Here is a 20,394-nt window from a genome sequence, read left to right on the forward strand (position 1 = left end):
CAAATGTTAAGACACCTTATTTTTTCCACCCAAATAAATCTCACCATGCAATTAAAAGATTCCCTTATAATTCTCCACTAAATCTTAATAGTTAGAAGATTAAATCACAGTTGTCCAATTACCTGACTTTAGGGAAAAGTGTAAAATCCTAAGGACAGCTTAACAGATCTGCTGCTGCAGGCTGTTAGAAATTTATATCAGTCTATGAAAATAAGAATGAAATGTTTATGCTATGTTTTATTATGAATAAGATTATTTAACGCAGGCCTTTGTGTACTGTCCTTCTCGATAGCACTAGGCACTGTATGGCCTCACTTATTGGATACAAAACAATTTCTGGGAACACAGTCTTAGTAAGAGACTAGGGGCAGTGAGAGCAGATGACATGTAGGACAATCAGAAGGCTTTCATAAAAAAATTAAACTTACAGTTTAAAAGACTAATTGTGCACCTTTAAACATCTTAAATTGCAGATGTTTTTTGCCTTTCAAACCAATGCTTAAACTTTGACCCATGTTGAGGTCAAATACCATTCAACATCACTCTCCTCTGCCAGCCGTCGTACTGCCTCAGCCTCTTAGCAAGAACCAGACGCTAACAACATCTCACTCTGGAAAAAGAAGGGAGATCCAAAAAACCAGATGCCTACATTGATAAGGAATGACAAGACTTTCAGGAAGAACAGACAGTCTGCAGTTTGTATGTCAGTGCAAAAGGGTCACTGGACAGGAAATAAAGTGAACATGCCTGGTGTGGGATTAGGCAGTCAGCAAAATGTCTTTCCATTTGTATAAACTGAACAAATTGTACAAATTGTGTCTAGGATATAAGACAAGAGAGAATTCCAGGCTTGCATCTGGTTTATGGTATTTGGCTTATCACATGTTTCTTCTCAATGAGAAACAGGCTGGAAATGAGAGACTACAGCACTCTCCTAAACCTGTCTTTTCCGTACAGACAGCAAGCGCTTAAGATCTCAGACTACTGAATATACCTGAGTATCCTGTCATATTCTAGTTGTGTCAATAGACACAGTGAATTCTCCAGCAAAACACTGTCCTGCCAAGTAAGTATAACAATAAAAAAAAAAATTGAAAAACAGAAGTTTTACTTCATTCACCTCTTAGATCCCTGTTGAAATCATGAAGCCTACGAATTTCTCCTTCCAGCTTGTTTCTCATGGCCTTTTCCAGGGCATCCCGCTTAGAGGATGATTTCTCCAGGTTTTTGTACGCCTCTGAAACTTGCTGAATTTCTGTTTCCAGCTGCAGTGGAAGTGAAAACAAGCACCTACTATTTCATCACTAACAATTCTTTTCATTCAGTCTCAGAAAGGAGATTACTTTCTCTCAAGTTTTCTTTATTGAAAGAAACCTATACCTATACATTAAGTAAAATGACAGAGTCTCAGGTTTATGACGGATCCTTCTGTATAAAGAATACCAATGCCTGAAATGAAGATCTGGACTCTCCTTCCAGACTCTAGCTCTGTTTCCCCAATATTATCAGAGCATATATACAGCAAATTGAAGAAGTACAAATGTCATCTATTTTTTTCTAAGACTGGAGCAATTTGGCACTACTGTTAGTTTGGGCAAAAAGCATTTATATAAATAGCTAATGCGAGATCAAGTTGAGTAAGTAAAATAAAACAAGAAAGGCAGGCAAAACTATGCTAAAAAAATGCTAGCGGCAGATCTTGCATTACTGATGAACTCTGCAGATCTGTAATTGTTACGGTCGAAAATTCACAATAAAACCTCCTGATGCTTTATGTTTACACTTCAACAATTTAGTTGTGCTTTTAAATATTCAATTGACTAAATGGGGAGAGGGAAACATTTGCAGTAAAATATGTTTTATCCTTCCTTCCAGCCTTCAGTGTAAAGCTTCTCTGATCACCCAGAGCAAAAGGAGATTCACTTCTAACTCTCCTTACCAGGCATGGTTTTGCATTGCTATGGAATTATGGATCCACATAATAGCAAACCCCATCAGCACTGTCTACAGCAAGTGATCAACAGGGGGGTGGAGGGAAGTGCATTTTTATCCTTCTTTCATTATCAGGAAGCTGTCAAACATTTCTCTAAAGCATTTCCTGGCCAGGAACCTTCCAAAAGAAATACAAAACAAACATACGTCCCTGGAAAGAGGTAACATAGGGAATAAATGAGTGTGGAAAGCCACGCTGGTCACCTGAACTCAAACACGTGTTTTAAGCAGTCACACATTTTTATGGCCTTGGAGACTGCTCAGCGCAAAGAGCACAGCAAGGCCCACAAAGTCCTAAATTGCAAGTAGCAATTTTCACAGCTGCAAGGCAAAAGCAAAGCTGACCTGCTGCACAGCTTTAAATCATTGGTCATCAAGAAGTTATTTCTATGAGGCTGCAATGAAAATACCTCTACACATGCACATTAATGATGGCTGTCACTGGGACTTTTTTTAACAACATTTTAGCATCACTTACTCTACTTGTTTCGTAAAGCCAAGGGTGGCAAATAGCTCAATCCAAAACAAGATACTAAGTTTTCGTGGAAGTTGTGTGGTATTGAGGGAATGACAAAAGAAGTGTCAGTCCTGCAGTCCAAGTGTCCTTAATGCAGCCATAGCAGCAGTACTTGTCTTGCACACTGCCCCGCCAGCCAGTTTTGTAGCAATGTCCCCTGTTGTCTCCTTGAGTGACTATGGTCTCATGTCATTCCAAACAGGCCCTTCCTGCAGTCTCTAAAGTCTTTTAGACCGATGGGAAAATGAAGCCTGCTGCTATCCTGGACATAAGAACACTAGCTTTAATTTAACCAAGCAAGCCAAGCAGTCAGCCTCTTCAAGACAGCTGATGAGGATGCTCTTTTGAGCATGATCAATTAGCTGTCAGAATAAAACTGAAGGCAGAATTCTCTCTTCTGACAAAATTAAGTTGCTACCCAAAGGGACAGGATACAGACTAATCAATCTGCATGTAAAAGACTCTAAAGTAGATAACCAATCCCTTAAGCAAGGAGTGTAACAGTTGCAGATTAGATGATTCAATTATGGACAATCCTAGAGACAGGAGAGTGCCTGAGACCCAAAAACACCCACCTTCTGCAGCCGGGCTACTTTCTCATAACATCCATCCAGCTCCTGTCGTAGAGACCGGTTCTCTTCTGACAGGATTTCTACCATCTGCTGGGCCCTGGAAACTATGGCAAAAGGATCTACTTGCATCTGCTGATATGGGGAAGGTATCTGCTGAGCCCGGGACATTACTGAATAGGAATCGCCTTGCTGCTGCTGCGGGCCTAGGAAGGGCTGGCATAGTCGGTACAAATCTCCCTGATGGACTTGGTTTGACAAGAACGGCTGCTGGGTCCGTGGCAGAATGCCAGGATCTCCCTGGCTTGGAGTCAGAGGTTGCTGATGCTGGGAAGGGGACAGCCTGGATGGTGGCGGAGACTGAAGCAAAGTCAAAGATCCCAGGGATGTCAAGGAAGAAGTTGGGCTGTGGTGGTGAGGTGGTCTCTGTTGTAATTGCAGCTGCACATCTGGGTTCTGCCTGGAAAACAGAGAGCAGAAGCTCCATCAAAATTATGCAGAAGATGGTGCACAAACCCAGTGACAAGGCGTGGGATGACCTGTGTAGCTCCTTTGCACAGGTCTTCCCACACAAGACTCATATGTGAGGTTTTCCTCATTTTTATAAGTTTGTTTTAAAAAAATGCTTCAAAATCGAATCATTATCAGAAAACATATTCTAAGTGCATGAAGTTCTTTCCTCTTGAGTCTATTTTGGACAGAAACACTAAAGAGAAACTCCATCAACAACTACTGACCAAAATTATTTTTATAACTTTTCTCCACACTTTGTGGATAAAACAGCTAAACTGAGGACTGTTAGGAATGGCCTCTTTTGTTCTGTCCCGAAATGTGCCATCTCTCACGGAGAAAACAATGAATTTTCTTCTGCAATTCAGGATACAGAGTTAGTATGCCAGCATCACTGACTCGAGCTTTCTGAAATATCAACCAACAAGCTGCAGCTCTGTCAAATAAGACAGTTAAAGGATCTGAAAACCAACCTAAGAGTCAGAAGCAGCCTTTTGATTCAGAACCACCCTCAGTCCTATGCAGTACGTATGTTTACTGCTCCTAACAATAACCTCTATAGGATATCAAAGACAGATCTAGCAATCTGTAACATGCTTGAGTCTACCACAGAACTAACTCCAAGCTACACCAGCTCACATTTCCCAGGCACTGGAGACTCCCAGCTCAACTTCTGCTGTATTAGCCAAGTAAGAAACCTCTCTTCGAAGATTGTGTGGATTTATTGTGCTTGGATGACCTCAGGAGGCAGGTTTTGCTTCCTCCTCCAAAGACATTCAACCTTTAACTTCTCTGGATGTTCTTTATTCTAACAGTTGAAGTCACTCCCTCTCCATGCTGCAGCCAGTCTCTTTTTAAGCACAGACCTCAGCCTGGTGCAGACCCAGTCTGGCAGTTCAACATGTTCTGAAACACTCCTGTTTCTGAAAAAATTTCCCACCCTTTGGGATGCAGTTCAACCCTGCAGCTGGAAAAGCACATACTGTTGTTCCACCTGGCCATAGCTGCTATAGAATAGCCCCGTGGTTGTCCGTGTTCGCAGGAAGGACGCTACGCGCTTGCTCTGCTGAGTGCAGTAGGGGTACTGGATGTACAAGACAGTCCGCAGCACAGCTCTCCCACCACACCAGGAGCGTTAGTGGCACGTCAATTGACAACAGCAAACATGAAGCTGAACCGGGAACTAAAGGGTTACACAACGGGCTTCTCAGCCAATGTGCAAACACTCAGCATCATCCTTCCTGTTCTCTGCAGAAAGAACCATCAACTCTTCATACCCGTCCAAAGAGGAAACGTCTGCATTACTCACATCTGGCTGGCAGCGCATGTAGGAGTTCGTATGTTCTCAGCCCAGCGCAGGGTTCGCTATTTCAATATCATGCACCTTATGTCTCATTCTCCCTGCTTTCCAGCAGAGATGGTGCATGGAAACCTCCAAGCTGATGCTCAAATTCCTTAACAGGGAAACAAATCTAGCCTTTGTCACTTAGGGAGAAACAAATCATTTTCTCTCTTTCTCACACTCAGGTGACTGCGGTCCCTGTCAGCAACATCCTCATTCCAAGAGCTGTATTTCCCCAGAAATGATCATACGCAGCATGAGGATCTCAGGGGTCACGCAGAAGAGAGACGTGCAATTAATTTGCTCAGAAATGTTCAGTTTAGTAGCAGCAATTTGGTTCCTCCCCTCCTGGGAGGTCAGCTCTACTTATTGTTGCATTTATTTCATGACCTTTATTTGCCAGTTCTCATAATGAAGAATGAGGCAAAACTGTCACGTGCCATAGTCAAGGTCACCTGGTTTGTCTCAGGTAATTTCCAGTTCCCTTCTTAGCTCACCCAGTTACGTGTACCCAGTTAAAACTTTGCATCTTCAGAAACCACTCGTCTCCTTGAGCTTATTCTTTACCTAACGTCATGCTTCTCTGTTTTGATGTTATAATCAATTAGGGAATAACCTTGCTGTGACATTTAATCTATGATGACCTACAGAGGTTAGATCAAGAGAGTTACGTTGCCAGTCTGCCTCATGGATACAAAAAAACACCTTTTCAATTTTGAACCTCCAAAATACTCTCTTCCAGTCTGAAAACAACCTGAAGCAGTTACTCAGAGAGACTGATTCCGCTGATCTCAGTGTGTTAATATTATAAGCCTAATGAGGACTATTTAGATGCCAATGTTAACAATTTGAGCTATTTGACTAAAAGCATCTCGCTATTCTGCCATCAGAGATGCATGGGCAGAATATTGCCATTTCTGCAGGACCTGAACACTAATGAAAGGAACGCAAAGATGGCCAAAGAAAAACAACAGCAGCAGCTAAATTCAGAAGGGACAGCCTTTGTACTGACATGCCTGGTAATGACATTTTTTTTAAACCTATTGTAAAGAACAACTCTAGGAAATCATGGCTGAGTATTTCTAAACAAGGTACATTTCCAAAATTTCCAGCATCTTGGCACTCACATCTTGAAATTACACCAAACTTGCAGGTTCAAGCTACAACATGAGAGCTGGGAGCCTCTAGTTCTGTTGCATTACCAACAGCATTAGAGCTTCCAAAATGTCACAAATGCATTTATATTCCCAGCAAAACGAGATAACGCAACTAGGATAATACATCCTATCTTTAAAAAAAAAAAAATTAAAATCCTAGTAACCTCACAGTGACAACTAGACCTTTTAAGTTCTTGTATGCAATCTTTTACATAAACGTTAAAAGAACTTTTTAGCATCCCCACTACTTTCAATTTTGTCTTCTAAAATACTTATATATATTTTGTGGGTTCAAAATACCTGGCTCTGAGATCCCTCAGATTAACATGAGAATTACGGAATTTATTTCTCTGGTAAACCAATTTTGGAGTGAGAGATTCAGAAAGGTAAATGAACACAACTGAACTTTCCAAGATTTTTAAGCCAGACTGCAAAATTTTAAGGTACAAATCACTATTGGGGTGACCTAATAGAATTGCTGACAAAGGGGTAGTAGAAACTTCCCTCCAGGAGAGAATCAGTCCTCGCGTAACCCTGCAGTAGTAATCAAAATTATATCCGAACTAACCGCTACAAGTGAAAATGCAGAAAGACTCTCAAAATACATGGAAAACAAAATTACGCAATCTCCTTCCATTTGCCTCAGTGTCATAAAGACCTGAAAACCCCAAACGCAGGGAAAAAACCTCAGAGCAATAATTCCCACAAGTGTTTAAGTTTGAAAGCGTAACTTTAAGGGCCACTTCATTCTGAAAACTGTATCACGCAAGAATCTTTGCTTCCCTTACAGTCCCTGGCACGTATTGGAGAAACACACCACGCGGGCCAAGTACAAACTTGGATTTATGGCTCTGCAACTACAAGGGTCACATTAGCTTTTAAGTCATGAAGACAGAGATATGGAGTAAGGGCAGCTCTGCAAGCAAACCTAGCCATCAGGAGTCCTGAGGCTGCCAGGATTGCAAACATCAAGTCACGCAGAAGATCTGCGGGTAGAGCAACAAAGTGGGGAGGGCAGAAGAATGAAGAGATCAGGAAAGGTCTCTGCCTCGTTAAAATTTTTTCTGCCTTCCCAGCTTCTCCTGCCTGTTTCATGTTTAAGAAGCTACAGTTCCCCTCTCTTCCACAGCCCTCCTGCACAAACCGGGAAACGCTGACTGCAGGAGGGAACAGACTCCGCTTGATTAGACAGCTGAAATCAAACATGCATTTTTGTTCTGCTTTCTAGTCATACCTGATTATCCCCCACTTTGATGCTGCTCAGGGGAACGCAGTGCACAGAAGTGATTTACTAATTATGGGACAAATGCTGCAGACCTCCTCAAAAAGTTTCTGTGAAGTCAATGGGATTAATCACCACAGCAAGAGCTCAGTCATTTGGGCTCTGAACAGGGGATGGTGCTTGAATCAGAGAGACAGCTAGCTTCCTCTGCACCCAAAACCGTATCAACACAAGCCCCTTCTCCCCCACCTCTCGCTGTCCTGCCACAGCAGACCTTGCAACCCCACAGGACACTGAGCCCAGGGCACCCGTCTTCTCCTCTTAGACCTGAAGGTTTGTTTTCATCACCAATGCTAAAGTGCAGTTAAGATATTAGGGAAAGAACAGGATTTTGGAGCGTCACATGCAGCCAGCCCTCTTCTGAACTTTCTTTAAAATTTCCAAATAACAGCACAGATGCCTCCGGCATGCCCAGTATTTACATGAAACCAACATCATTACGAACATATATGTGTTCCCAAACCTACACCGCCCAAGAGCAGGTGAGGCAAACTGTTTGCAGACTGGTTTAAACTTACCACACAGCCCATTTCTTTCCCAGACTGGGGAGGGTGAAGCATGAGAATGCTGTGAATTCCCCAATGTTTATCTTGCTCAACGAGTTTTATTTAACCGCATCGTTAGGTCACCCTCAAATTCCCCCGAACAATGAGGGGAAAAACCCGCAGAAAAGGGTGTGGCTTCATGAGCAGAAAGAAGGGGCTTTGTTTCCTTGACGCACAGTTCAAAAAATGCACACATTTACCAATCCAAATTAATCCCGATAAACACAGAGCAGCAGCGCAGGAAAACTGGAGTCTCTGAAAATACTTTATCACTCCAGCGAGGCTGCAAAGACACTCGTTAGCACTGCCTGGTGCGAGGCAAATGCGCTCCCGAAAGTTGTATGCCTTTAAAATCCTCACACCATTACCCAGCTGCACCTTTAGTAACACAGAAGTTTTCTTGTCTAAATGACAGTTTCTCTTAAAGCGTGTGGGAGAGGGAGGGGAATAGAGGACTCGCTCCCTTCCTTTGCTACGCTGCTCTGTAATTTATGGATTAGTCTTGCAATTGTTCTACTGCTACAGCATTTGCTTGCAAAGGAAACCTCTTCTCTGTGCAGCTATTTAGGTTAAAAAGTAACCTCATTAGATTCCCAATGCTTTGAAGACAAATCTCACTTGCTTCCCCTACTGGAAACCTTGCCAGCTGAACCTTTCTCCTCCCCCCGCTTCCCCCCCCATGTTCTTTCAAAGCAGCCAGGATCCATCCAATTCAGACAAAAATCACCCTGTCTAGAGGAGCTGACTGTTGGCGTGTTTTCAAATACCTCTGCCTTAAACAGCAAGCAGGCTACGTCTCAGATTCACTCTATGTAATATTATGAGTATTTCTGATGCAGCATAACCATTAAGGATCTGTTTCCCTTTCCTGTGTGCACAGAGATTTGAGGCCTTTGAATTTTCAAAAACATTTGCAACGAGCTTCTACAATCATTACCCCCCTAAACCCTTTACTTCCCCTTTTCCTGGCCTCTTTATTATTTATTTAGCCAGATCAAAGGGCCTTTTCATCAGGCTTGTATTCTGCTGAAGTCATTTCAGATCACAAACAATGGTGGACAAACTCTGAAAATAGCTCCTCATAGGACTAAGAAGGTTCTGAGCAGATTCAAATTCCCCAAAGCTCAGACTCTGTTCCCAAATACAGACTGGTTTCTTCTTCATGCTCCCCTCAAAACACAACACAATATGTGCAAACACAAACGCACAGAGACCTCACCATTTACTTATGTAGCAACGCCCTCCTGTTGCTCCTTTGTATTACCCTTCTAGCTTCAAAAGGAGGCCAAAATCATTACACCAAACCCCACCTGGTCTTGGACAGAGATGAGATGGTAAGGAAACAGGTAAAGCAAAGCCGTATTTTTAGCCCACCTGAATAGAACTTCATCTTCACCCACATGGACATCAGTGTTTGGCTCAAGCCAAATCTAGCTCCTTATCTAGAGGAAACCAGAACAGGCTGAGATTTCAAATGATGCAAGGAACATCAGCGAAAGCTAAACAAGCAACTCTGGGATGAGGCACAAAGCACACTCCATTTTCCACTCCTACACTTCGGCCCACTGAAAATAAAATTTGAAAAACTCTAAAGGAAGCTCAGGTGATTTTTGTTACCTGCACCATTACTGCTTTCATCCACTTTCTCCTTTCTTACATAGCATTTAGATGCAGTTTAAACTAAAAAAAAAAAAATCTTTTGTCTGGGCAGACATAATTAAAGAACAGCTTAAGTCTTGCAATAAGTAACTGCAAGTTTCTACAATGAATCACACCATAACTTTGGCTTTTGTAGCAAACCTTTTGTAAGGCTCTGGAGCCTCAGCATTAAACTTCCCCATGCCATAAAATCAAGCTGGCTTGTTTTGGGATATTTTTTTGTTTGTGTTTTTTTGTTTTTGAAAAGAGTCAGGCCTCTCTAGGCAAGCTACTGAAACAGGTTCCAGTTCTTTCAGACAGAGTCTGTAGCTGAACACAATATGTCATCTCACATAATAAAGATGGAATCCTTGCTGAAAGAAAACCTGTCTCAGGAGTGAGGGCAACGGACTGAGTTTTATACTGTCTTTCCTTACGTGGCTGTCATGGAGTTTGTTTTAAGATCTTGCTTACCTGACTGACCCATATTCAGGGGGATGTTGATACCTCATCATAGGCCCATCAGATCTTCCCTGCTGGCTCATGCGATGATCACTATAGAAATGTCCCGAGTCCTGAGGTTTGCAGTTCATAGACGGGGTAGACACATTTTTGTAAGGATACTCTGGAGGAGGACCCCGCTGCTCCATTCCTTTCATGTTGGGCTGGGAAGGGGGCTGCACTGAGTTCTTGTAGAACTCATTGGAGCCAGAATTTTTATAAGGGTCGCTGGACTGCTGAGGAGAAAGCGGGGAGAGAGGGGAGAGCGGCGCGCTTGTGACAGGCGCGTGGGCCTTGACACCGCTGGTGGCCAAGGACAGCTGCATCAGCCTCTCGCTCAAGGAGCGGACATGCCCTTGCTTGAGGTCCTTAAGTCCTTCATCCTGGTGGACCTTCCCTGGGCTCACCCGCTGAACCGTGGGCCGCCCTTCAGTCCTCATCTTTTGGTTGGTGACCCCTGTTACATAAAACGCTGCCCCGACACTAGCATGCGGCTGGCCCCTGAAATACTGTGACTGGACTTTGGCTTCCTCATAGGTCGGGAGATCCTCGCTGTTCTGAAGTCGCGGGGAGAGCTGCTTCTCCATGATGCTGTTGTCCACCTGTATCTCCTGGCCCTGGGGCTCCTGACGGGCAGCATGAGTCACAAGCTGGTGGTCCTGGGAGCTCAGCCCTTCGTTCTGAGATGCTGGACTCCCAGTGCTGTTGAAAGGGGGAGCATTTCCTGTGGCTTGCTGGTGTAAGGCAAGAAGGTTACGGTTGTCATTTGGGTTTCCGTATCTGAGCTGCTCCTGCAGCAGGCGCTGTAAAACTGTCGTAGCTGCTTGCTCTTCTGAATTCCTCATCTCAAACTGTGGTGCCTTTTGGGTGGAATGTAAAAGCTGCCCTTGACCTAAGGAAAGGAGACACGGTTATTAGCGCCTGAGTGGATCAAGCAAGAGACATTCAAGAGCAATGGCTTGAAATACAGAAAAAAAGCAGGTTAGATTACCAAAGGTTCCCATAACAATGGGGGTCATTAAGGCCCTTGACCTAAGAAGGACTTGCATGCCAGGGGGCAAAGCCTCGAAAGGTGATGAAAGGTGACTTGCAAGTTTATAGGAATATCAATCGACTGCAAGCTGAAGGGATGCATGCCGAATACCTCAGACAGCAAGGCTGCTTTCAGGCAGAAAGGAGACCTATAATTCATAGGATGATGGTAAAAATGCCTAAGTCCTGTTTGCTTTACACTTAGGGCTATCAACAGCGAAATACAATTCCCATATTTCCAGGCAGACAAGGATTAAAGGGTGAAATCAGCAATTTGTCTGTTTTAAGGAAAAAAAGAAAAAAAAAAAAAGAGAGGCCCATTGAGATAGTATATGGTTCAAAGGAAGTAAAGAAATCTCTTAGCTTAGATCGTTTAAAGCAATTAATGAATACCTCGTTAGCCAGCAGGTTTTTAGAGTTATGAAATACCCAGAATGAGATCAGCACCTAGTCTCCCTGCTGCAGAAAACACTACGTACTGGTGCAAGTGAGGACTCTGTAACTTCCTGCTATACAAAGGCAACCAAATCCTCACGCATCTAAATATCGTCAGCTGAATGCATGCAAATGCAAGAGAAGGAAAAAGAGTTGTCTGATCTAAGGAACAGAAAAAGACCTGAGTGGCAGGAAAAAACACTGTGTACCAGTGAGAGAAACACAAAGAGCCAATGTCAAGCACATCCTAAGTACAGATTAAGTCAGTGACCAATGGTGATTATACTTCGCTCAGTCTCCCAGTGGAGTCAGGAATTTGCCATGGAAACTCAAACCCATTGGCCTTGCATGAGTTGAAATATCCAAAATTAATGATACCTTTGAGATATTTAACTAAAAGCAGAGCTACTTTTGAGCTATAACAGTTCAGAATAGAGAATATGCTTTACTTGTTGGGTAAGCTATGGCTCTGCCCTGACAGCAGGAACACACGTTGGTATTCTAGCACTTTATTTTGACACCTTTTTTCTGCATAACATTGTCCCTTAGCAAAAGGTAACTTGCTCCCAACAGCTTGTTCTGTGGCAGAACCAGCGATGGACTGCAGGAGTCAAGAGACATGAAGGGTCTGCTTTGTTCTGTGTCTCCACGCCCACCCAGTTTCCTCCCTCAGGCCAGCCTACCGCAGGAGTCTACCCCTGTAACACAAGGCCTTGATGCATCAGGCAGACAGAACCCTTCTGCAAGCGTTAATGACGAGAAAGTTAAAATCCAACTCATTCCAGGCTGCCTCACCAAACTAGGAATTCAGGCCCTGTTAACTGGCCTGGAACATGATCCTTCTGAAATCCTATTTGAAGTGGCACATACCTATTTCCTTCACTTTGACTTCCTTGGTAAGGAGGAGCAGTTCTGCCACATGGGGCGGACACACACAGCCTTCCTCCCGCAAGTCCAAAATCTCCACTCAGAGATGGCTTCCGTCTCCTCTTCAGTAGGCCAGATCACTTGATACTCTCCTCGCTTCCAAAATAATTCTGAGGAAAGCATTGAAAACATTATTTTAATCAGCAGATGAGACCCTAGAAATAATAAACCTTGGCCCATATTTCAGACTTTTCTTTTGTAGCTTCTTGTTTCTCCCAGAGCCCAACAATTTTGATCCCTTTAGGATGAATGAACCCCCCTGTCCCTAACAATCTACTCCAGCTGCTGCTTTAATCATGACAATTTCTGCTCCAAGATTAAATGTTGCCAAGTAATGCTCTGTCCCATCTGTGCCTCCAAGTGAAACAGTGATTAAAACCCGCTAATTCTTTAACTCCATTGTTTTATTTTTTGCTAAGAATGAAAGCTGCAGCACAGATGATGATACACTCTTCTTATGGCTCCTTTTCTAGTGGTGCTGTATATTTCAAACTATATCATCAGAAATCCTTTGATGAAAGGTGATATGGCTAAACGCTTTACAAACTTCAACAAATTACGCCTCAAAAATGACTGTGAGAATGATCAGTATACGAATATTAGCTTTATTTTACAAACTGGGAAAGTGAGGGGAAGAAAAGGACACTGACAAAGTACATGCCAGAAATATATTGCAGAGCATAGCTATAATTCCCAAAACATTCTTTAATTACATTACTTTTCCCTTTCAGAATATAAAGCCCTAAAGAAACTTTAACCATTGAGGGGAGAATCAAGAGAACATAGAAAAATGTGTATTTAGGCGTGTTACTCAAAAAGCAGTTAAATCTACCACTGAAGGTGTCCTAAACAAAAAGGCAAACAACGCAAAAGAAGTGGAACATACTTGTGCATTCCGTGTGCTTACACTTTAAGGGCAGGCAATTAAAACAGAACCAGTGAAATTAAAAATATTCATTGAGATGTATAATTTAACTTAATTTCCTGGAATGTTGCAAAAAATAAAGTGAACAGATGTAGTGAAGGAATGCAGACGTGGATACTTCTGTCTCTGTCTTATTATGGCACACACCCACACCCAACAAAAATTATCTCAGATCTGCAAGTTAAATACTTGAGGTGTCAACAGCAATTTCAAGGCACATGAACAATATCTAACTAGGGAACAAGGCTGTGTTGTGTGGTATGGTACTTCAAGATGGTGGTTGAAAAAAACATCTAATGTCAAATTCTTAACTGGTGACTTAGCTCGAGAGGGATATATTGAAAACAGCTGCCAGCAAATATGCAGTGAAGAACCTTTAAACTAGGCATTAAGATAGCAGATAACTAGAGCAATTTCTAGCCTCTTTTCCCAGTGTTGCACAACAGAAGTTAAGGGTTCCTTGTCCCCCTCATACCAGTATCATCACTGACTCTTCTTTTTTTCTTTCTTTTTTTTTTTTTTAAACAAAGTTGCCCTAAGCAACCCTTTTTATTAGAGCATAAAAAGTCTTTTATTATGCAATATGATGCTGCCTTTCCACCCAAAGATTTCTTTTGTCTCAACTGGAAAAATCTAAGAGAGGGGGTGGTGTTTATTTTTTTAATACAAAGATACAACCCAGCTTGAGATTCTGCCTCTCTGCCTTAAAGATTTTCTCAACAGACAAATTCAATCTGTGCATGTTTAACTCCTTCAAACGTTCAAGGAAGTAATTCTGTATGCAACCATTTCACACACAGAGTTTCACTTCACAGGAATACAAGCTTATTCTGCTGATCCAACGAAGGGAGGGCACAGTTCACACTGAAAGTATTTGCTGGAACTGAATACTACTAATTTTAGTGTGGATGTAAACTAGGAATCAGCCTGGAAATCCAAAACAAAAGGTAGACTGAGATACAATATGAAGATATCCTTGCCAACAAATCCATTTTCTTTAAATACCAACTGTTAACATTAAGCCTATTTTTTCCAGTTTTATCCCATTATTTTTAATTAACAAAGAAAATCTTGTGCAACTAACTTGGGTGGCAGCATTCCTGGAATCTGCTTTCTGAGCGAACTGGAAACGCATGGCAGAACCAGTGAGTTAACTTTTTTATGTAATGAAACACAAAAATGAACAGTACAATCGGTACTGAAGCCCATGTGTTATTTATTTGGACACCAAATTCTGTTTGTATTAGGCTCTTCCAGCAATTTCAGTTTTCAGTGTGCCAAAGGTGGAAATTAGTGAGGTGCACTGGAAAAGTTGTTATGATAGAGCTGGAAGGAAATTGGAATAGGTTCTATAGACATTTTAATCAGACATATTTGGGGGTTTAGCCTAAATCTATTACAATGGATAGGGCTGAATTCAGACTACCAACAACTCTGCAAAACTGTACTGGCTTATGGATGGTGCACTCTTCGTAACCACAAAGCCTAGAAACACCTTGCTTTTCAAGTGGAAAATTCAGTTTTAGACCAATTCTGTTCCAAGGAACCACTGTGAGGTAGATTTCCCAGGCTGAACTGATTTCTCAGTTTGTTCCTCAGCATTGTAGCTCTATCATCTTATTACCTTACTCTAACTTCTAGTCTGAAATTATTCATGGTAACTTTATATCTGTATGTTCTTGAGTGAAACATCAGAGTCTAGAACTGGTACAACTAACACAGGAATTGCAAATAGTGTTGCATGTAACCGTGCTGAGATCAAGAATGCACATAAAAGGGGAGGTAGCATAGGTACTATTTAAGGAAGAAAAGACCCATGTTTGCAGGGCATTGTGTAAAAACTCAGTAGCTGAGGCTTCTGTCTTAAACATCGTGTAATTATGCACAGGAATCTTGCCAGTCCCTCGTGAGGAAGAAAGACTAATGAAGAATTTAAAATGATAATACTGCCAGGCTGTAAGGAACCAAAGCAGCACATTTCTGTACAACATGCAAATATTTTTCAGCATTATAAAAATAAACAAGCTTAGACAAGTGAGCTACTCACCACTGTTTGATGAGTGGCTATAATGCTACAGCTCAATTAACCTGCATGGAGCAATAATAACCTCACAAGCAAAGAGAAGCATCTTTCTTTAGCTTGTGAAACTAAGAGGAATGCAAGAGTCCCTGTGAGGACAGCCTGTATATACTTGCCCAGAATTACTGCTTAGCCAAGAAGCTAATTAGCTTACGCATCAGGTGGGATGGGAACAGGTTCACCACCTCAAAAGGGCTGGAGTACAGTTAAGCACTTTCAGTTTTACTGCTAATTTTGTGTCACTCATACACAAAACAGTGTGACAGTGACAGACTTCAAACTCAAGCAATAAATTTTGCTAAGTAATTCCATCTTTTTCTTAAAAGATGTGCATGTGTTACTGCTTGTCCTGGCTGGCAACAGGTGATGGGATGCTATCAGTTAGATGAAGTCTTAAGTCGCTTTTTTTTAGGTGCAAAGTTATCTTCAGACATAACCTGCGCACTGTAACAGAGGAGGGGAACACAAAACAGAGATAGCATAGAAAGGACTGGCTGTGAAGTCCCCAGGCAATTGCAGGGACCAGCTCACATGCTGAGTCACCCACTGTTTAACAGAAATATGCCTTTGCTACATGGCCTACGCAAAACCCAGCAGGCTGATTGCCAGATCCTGCAAAATTCGCTTAACATGAGTGTCTGTAAGACCACTGGAAACGTGGCTATTCTGCACACATACTCACTTTGAAGTGGCTAGGAGCACCAGACTCACAAGGGCGAGGTTCAAAATTATTTAATGAATAGTGCAGGTTATCACTGAATGCTCTTCGTTTCATTTCAGCCCTACCCAAGGAGGAGGAAGGGAGAGAATACACGCTAGGATAGTCCTTGAGAATAAAGGTTCCCAACGTCTGGCGCCAACACCCAAACCTGCAAGGCAGCACACAACGAATCCCAGAGTTGTGATAGCATTTTAGCACCTGCTCCTAACCAAAAGTGGGTTTCAGACTCCAACCATAAACACTTCCCCAGCTTTCATTCAACCATCCCATCCCTGCTTGTCTAGATCTGCTGACTGTGGCTCAGGTGATCCTGGAGGGTGGCACTGAGCAGGTGCATGGAGCAGGGCCAGCATTACTCATCTTCATACCAGAAGGACAGAGTCACTGGGCAAACAAGAAAAACTTCCTTCTTTTAACTAAAAACAAGAACAATGTCACCCGGAGGGGTGCAAATAATATGCATAGCGATTATATTAGATCATCAGGCAATTATAGCGAGAGGCCACCAGAACACCCAAAGATTGATCACGGTTCTAACAACTCTCCAGGCCAAACTGAGTCCACCTTCAGCAAGGACTAGACTGCCTCACCGAGAGCCACTAACCATTCTCCTCCAACGCTCATGGTATTGGGATTTGGGCACAGAACAGCACAAGAAAGCCTGGCAGGCCTGAAGAAAAAGCAGCAAGTCGCTTGGTCTGGCTTGAGATAAATAAGTCAAGACATCAACATAGGAAGACCCCCTCTAATAACATCTCTAAGGAAAAAACTGAGAAGACCTTACTTGACCTTTGAATTACTGCTCCCTCACTATAAAGTATCAATTTCTTCACAGGGAAGTACCTATAATCTTCACCAACATAATTTAGGTTTTATATTACAAAGGGAAAAAAAAAAAAGAGAAGAATAAACACTCACAGAGTCTGGTATAAATAGGAATGCTTCCTGGCTTTTAAGCATTTTGATAAGAATGCTATGGAATTTCAAGTTCCTTCATAAAATTTCAAAAGTCAGAGGGGCAGGAGGATTTATTCTGAATATACTGGTCTAATAGCAAAACCAGTCTAGGTATATTAATCCAGCTGTTTTTATTGGGAATATTTCTACGTGAATACATCACACCATTCAGTTACTTAAACTGTTACGCAGTACTACCAAGCACTACTCACACACCTGCAGAGAGACAACTCTTTAGTGGCACGTACTGCAATTTCTGCATATTTAATGAAACACTGATTCCAGCACAGGCAACGGGAGCTCTGCTACTAACTTCATAAAGGTCAAGATCTCACCTTTTAGATGTCGTCTTGATAAAACCAGATCAAGCTTACACAGGTTTAGTCACATCAGGTCTCATTTCAGAGGACAGCCTCCCAGAGCAAGATTCATCTGCTTCGAACTTCACAGATTTCCAGTAATTATCCTTGTAAAATTGGGGAATTGTTGCAAACCCAAGCTGCAATTTTAATTCAACATCAAGTTTTGTTTTGTCTTTTAAGAATGCTCCACTTCTTGCTGCTGCTAGCATTCAGGCAGCGCCCTGCTTCTGTCGTCAGCAGCCCCTGTCCCACAACTATCCCAAGTATGCCTCAGCACCGTTTTCATTGCATTGTGTGGTTTCTCCATTCCTTCACTGATTTAGTCCAGGCCTCTCCTCGGGGCTCTCAGATAATGAAAAACATGTGAGAGTAAAATGTAATCTTCAAACAGGCAAACCAGTTTCATGTGCATTATCAGAAGGGAGCAAAACGTTGACAGTGCATCATTTGTCCCTACCGATAGGATCAGGCTGTTTTAATTGCTGGTGAGATAAAAAAAGATTAGAATCACCATCTACAGTAAAAATAAAGTCAAAATTCGAACCTAAAAGCTTAAGTCCTGAAAACAATGGAAATACACTTCCCAAACAGACATATGCATTTTATGCTACCTTAAGGTAGTTTTTCCTCATAGGTCAGTTATGACATCCTGAAAATCTCTATCATAAGTTGACACAAATAAAAACCGCAGGTGGAGAAGGGTGCAGAGAAAAAAACAATCACTATGGCCTCACTTTAGCATGGAATTTTCTGGCTTTTTCTAGCATTACCACAATTTAAACTATTTTAAGCCCCCATATGGAGGAGCTCTTCTTATTTCACAAAGCAGTTTTACAGAATTTAACGGGACTAGTCACAGAATACGGAAAGCAAACAGGCATGGGCCCTCCTTTTTTCAAAGGGCTGCTTTTTTTTTCCTTTATAAAATGAAACAGTTAAAATACAGTTAACTTTCAATTGTTAGTCAGCCTAACAGAGCTGGCAATTCTCATTCTGAGATGCTGTGGCTCAAGGAAGGGAACAAACCTAATGCACTCCTGGGACAGACCGATATCACGAAGCAAGTCCATTTTGTGATCTCAATGGGTAGCATGGGTTAAAAAGATGGATCTGCATTTTTTTTTTAAAAGCAAAACCCAACAGAAGATCCAGACCACCAAATTTTTAGAAAGCAAGGATGTTATAAAAGTGGTTTTGGTGTTTTCTTTTATCATAACCACCTGGGTTTTTCATGTGCACCTTGTAAAAACCTTTAATTACTTGTAAGATGATTAATTAAGCCTCACCACCACACTGGGAGGAAGATATTACTACGTTCGTTTTAGTGCAGTGTTGATTGGCTAAGTCCTGGCCTACATGTATGTTTTTGTTGCCACAACTATGTCACTCCGGGAATTGATTTCTTTCAATGTAACTATTCCAGCAACCACTCTAAAGCAGATGCAGTTACACTAGGAAATAATTGTTTTTAGGTATATTACTTGGGAAACCTTGTATAAACCATACCAGCAAAACTTCTTCCTTGCTAATACAACCTTCATCACTACTAGAAAGATTTTCCATAAGTGGCGCAGCAAATATTTTAAGCATAGATCTTGCCTAATTGGTTTGGATCAAGGATGTAGGCATTCCAGAACTTGTGCAAGCAGAAGATGGGAACTTTCTGAGTATTTTCTACAGCTGGAGAAGATACATCTGCAAGGTATCCCTAGCAGCTGCAGAAACAAAAAGTTAGAGCCTCACAATATTCCCCTAATGAAGGAAATCTGCATGTTTGTGTTCTGGTGGTGCAGTGTCAGCAACTAATAACATACCACGATCATAAGCAGAGAGATGTGCTAAAATGAACTTCACTGAATGCGCAGAAACCACAGGTAACACGTTGCTCCTTAAGCGCAAATCCAAAATAATTAACCTTGCCCCAGCTCTCATTCAGAGCTGTAGTCAATGCCAGCAGTGCTTGCAGCAGGAAATGCACGGAGCTCTCTGCTGCCTGAGGAATAGGGAAGGGATGAGGCTGCCAGGGCCTCGCTCGGGCTGGACAACCTGCCCTCCTGCGTCTTGCAAGGCAACACATAGCTGAAGTGCTCCCGCAGAGCCGTCTGCCTCCCGCAAGCACCATCTTGGGCCCTGACCTCCATTTCAGCCTTTTGAGACTGCTCCATGGAAACATCCCTTCAAAATGCCACCTGAGCAGTTTGGGATGGGGCCACTGGCCTTCCATACAAATTTTCTCTTGCTATCCCTACTTCCCCGAATCACAAATGCACTGGTCTTTCGCCAGTGGTAAATCCACTCTTCCCCCATGGGTGCTAAGATATTTTTATTAATTTTTCTTTTTTTAAACAAGATCCAAGTGCTCCACACCTGATCCCAACTCAGCAACAGCAAAAGCTGGGTATTTTTCATGTAACTTTGGAGTACCCTTTTCTGCCTGCTCTCTACAGTTCCCTGATCTTACCCAAAGGAAGGGTGGAATAGACTACATAATTGCTCTCAGTCTTTTCAACCTTTATCATTCTGCAGTAAAAAGTGTTTCAGATTTGGTTTTATCTAATATGAATGCCAGCATTCAATTGTGATGATTTCAGTAAACTACAGATTATCAATTCCTCGTGCACCTCCGCAGGCTATCTTACACTGGTTTTATGTTCTGTGTCTCCAGAAATACAGAGGAGGTTTCAGCTTTGTTTCTTTTTAAAAAGACAATGGGAAAACTGGGAAGATATGTTTTCCCACCCTGTTTTCCCCAAGCCCCACAACAAGATGGGCTAGCCCTAGTATGAAGCAATAAAATTTGTTTCAGCTGGACACAGAACCACCCAAATTAGAACAGCGGGAAAAGTCCACCAAACCCGAAGTGAACAAAGTCACTGAAATGTGGAATTACTTTCCCCGAGGG

General features: G+C 42.2%; 1 protein-coding gene across 6 annotated transcripts in view; it reads right to left on the bottom strand.

Moving 5' to 3' along the window:
- AMOT (angiomotin) overlaps nucleotides 1-20,394 on the bottom strand; it is a 61,938-nt gene that overhangs the window by 22,723 nt on the left and 18,821 nt on the right. For 5 of the 6 annotated variants that reach the window (XM_075162452.1, XM_075162456.1, XM_075162453.1 and 2 more), the window contains exons 2-5: nucleotides 12,391-12,557; nucleotides 10,027-10,945; nucleotides 3,085-3,538; nucleotides 1,121-1,265 (exon numbers count right to left, since the gene is read on the bottom strand). In XM_075162452.1, the coding sequence (XP_075018553.1) occupies nucleotides 1,121-1,265; nucleotides 3,085-3,538; nucleotides 10,027-10,898 (1,471 nt within the window). In that variant the 5' untranslated portion in view covers nucleotides 10,899-10,945; nucleotides 12,391-12,557. The remainder of the gene's footprint in view (nucleotides 1-1,120; nucleotides 1,266-3,084; nucleotides 3,539-10,026; nucleotides 10,946-12,390; nucleotides 12,558-20,394) is intronic. The other variant, XM_075162457.1, reaches the window with a different exon arrangement.

Source organism: Calonectris borealis, chromosome 13 (genome assembly GCF_964195595.1).
Source record: "Calonectris borealis chromosome 13, bCalBor7.hap1.2, whole genome shotgun sequence".
Taxonomy (NCBI): Eukaryota; Metazoa; Chordata; class Aves; order Procellariiformes; family Procellariidae; genus Calonectris; species Calonectris borealis.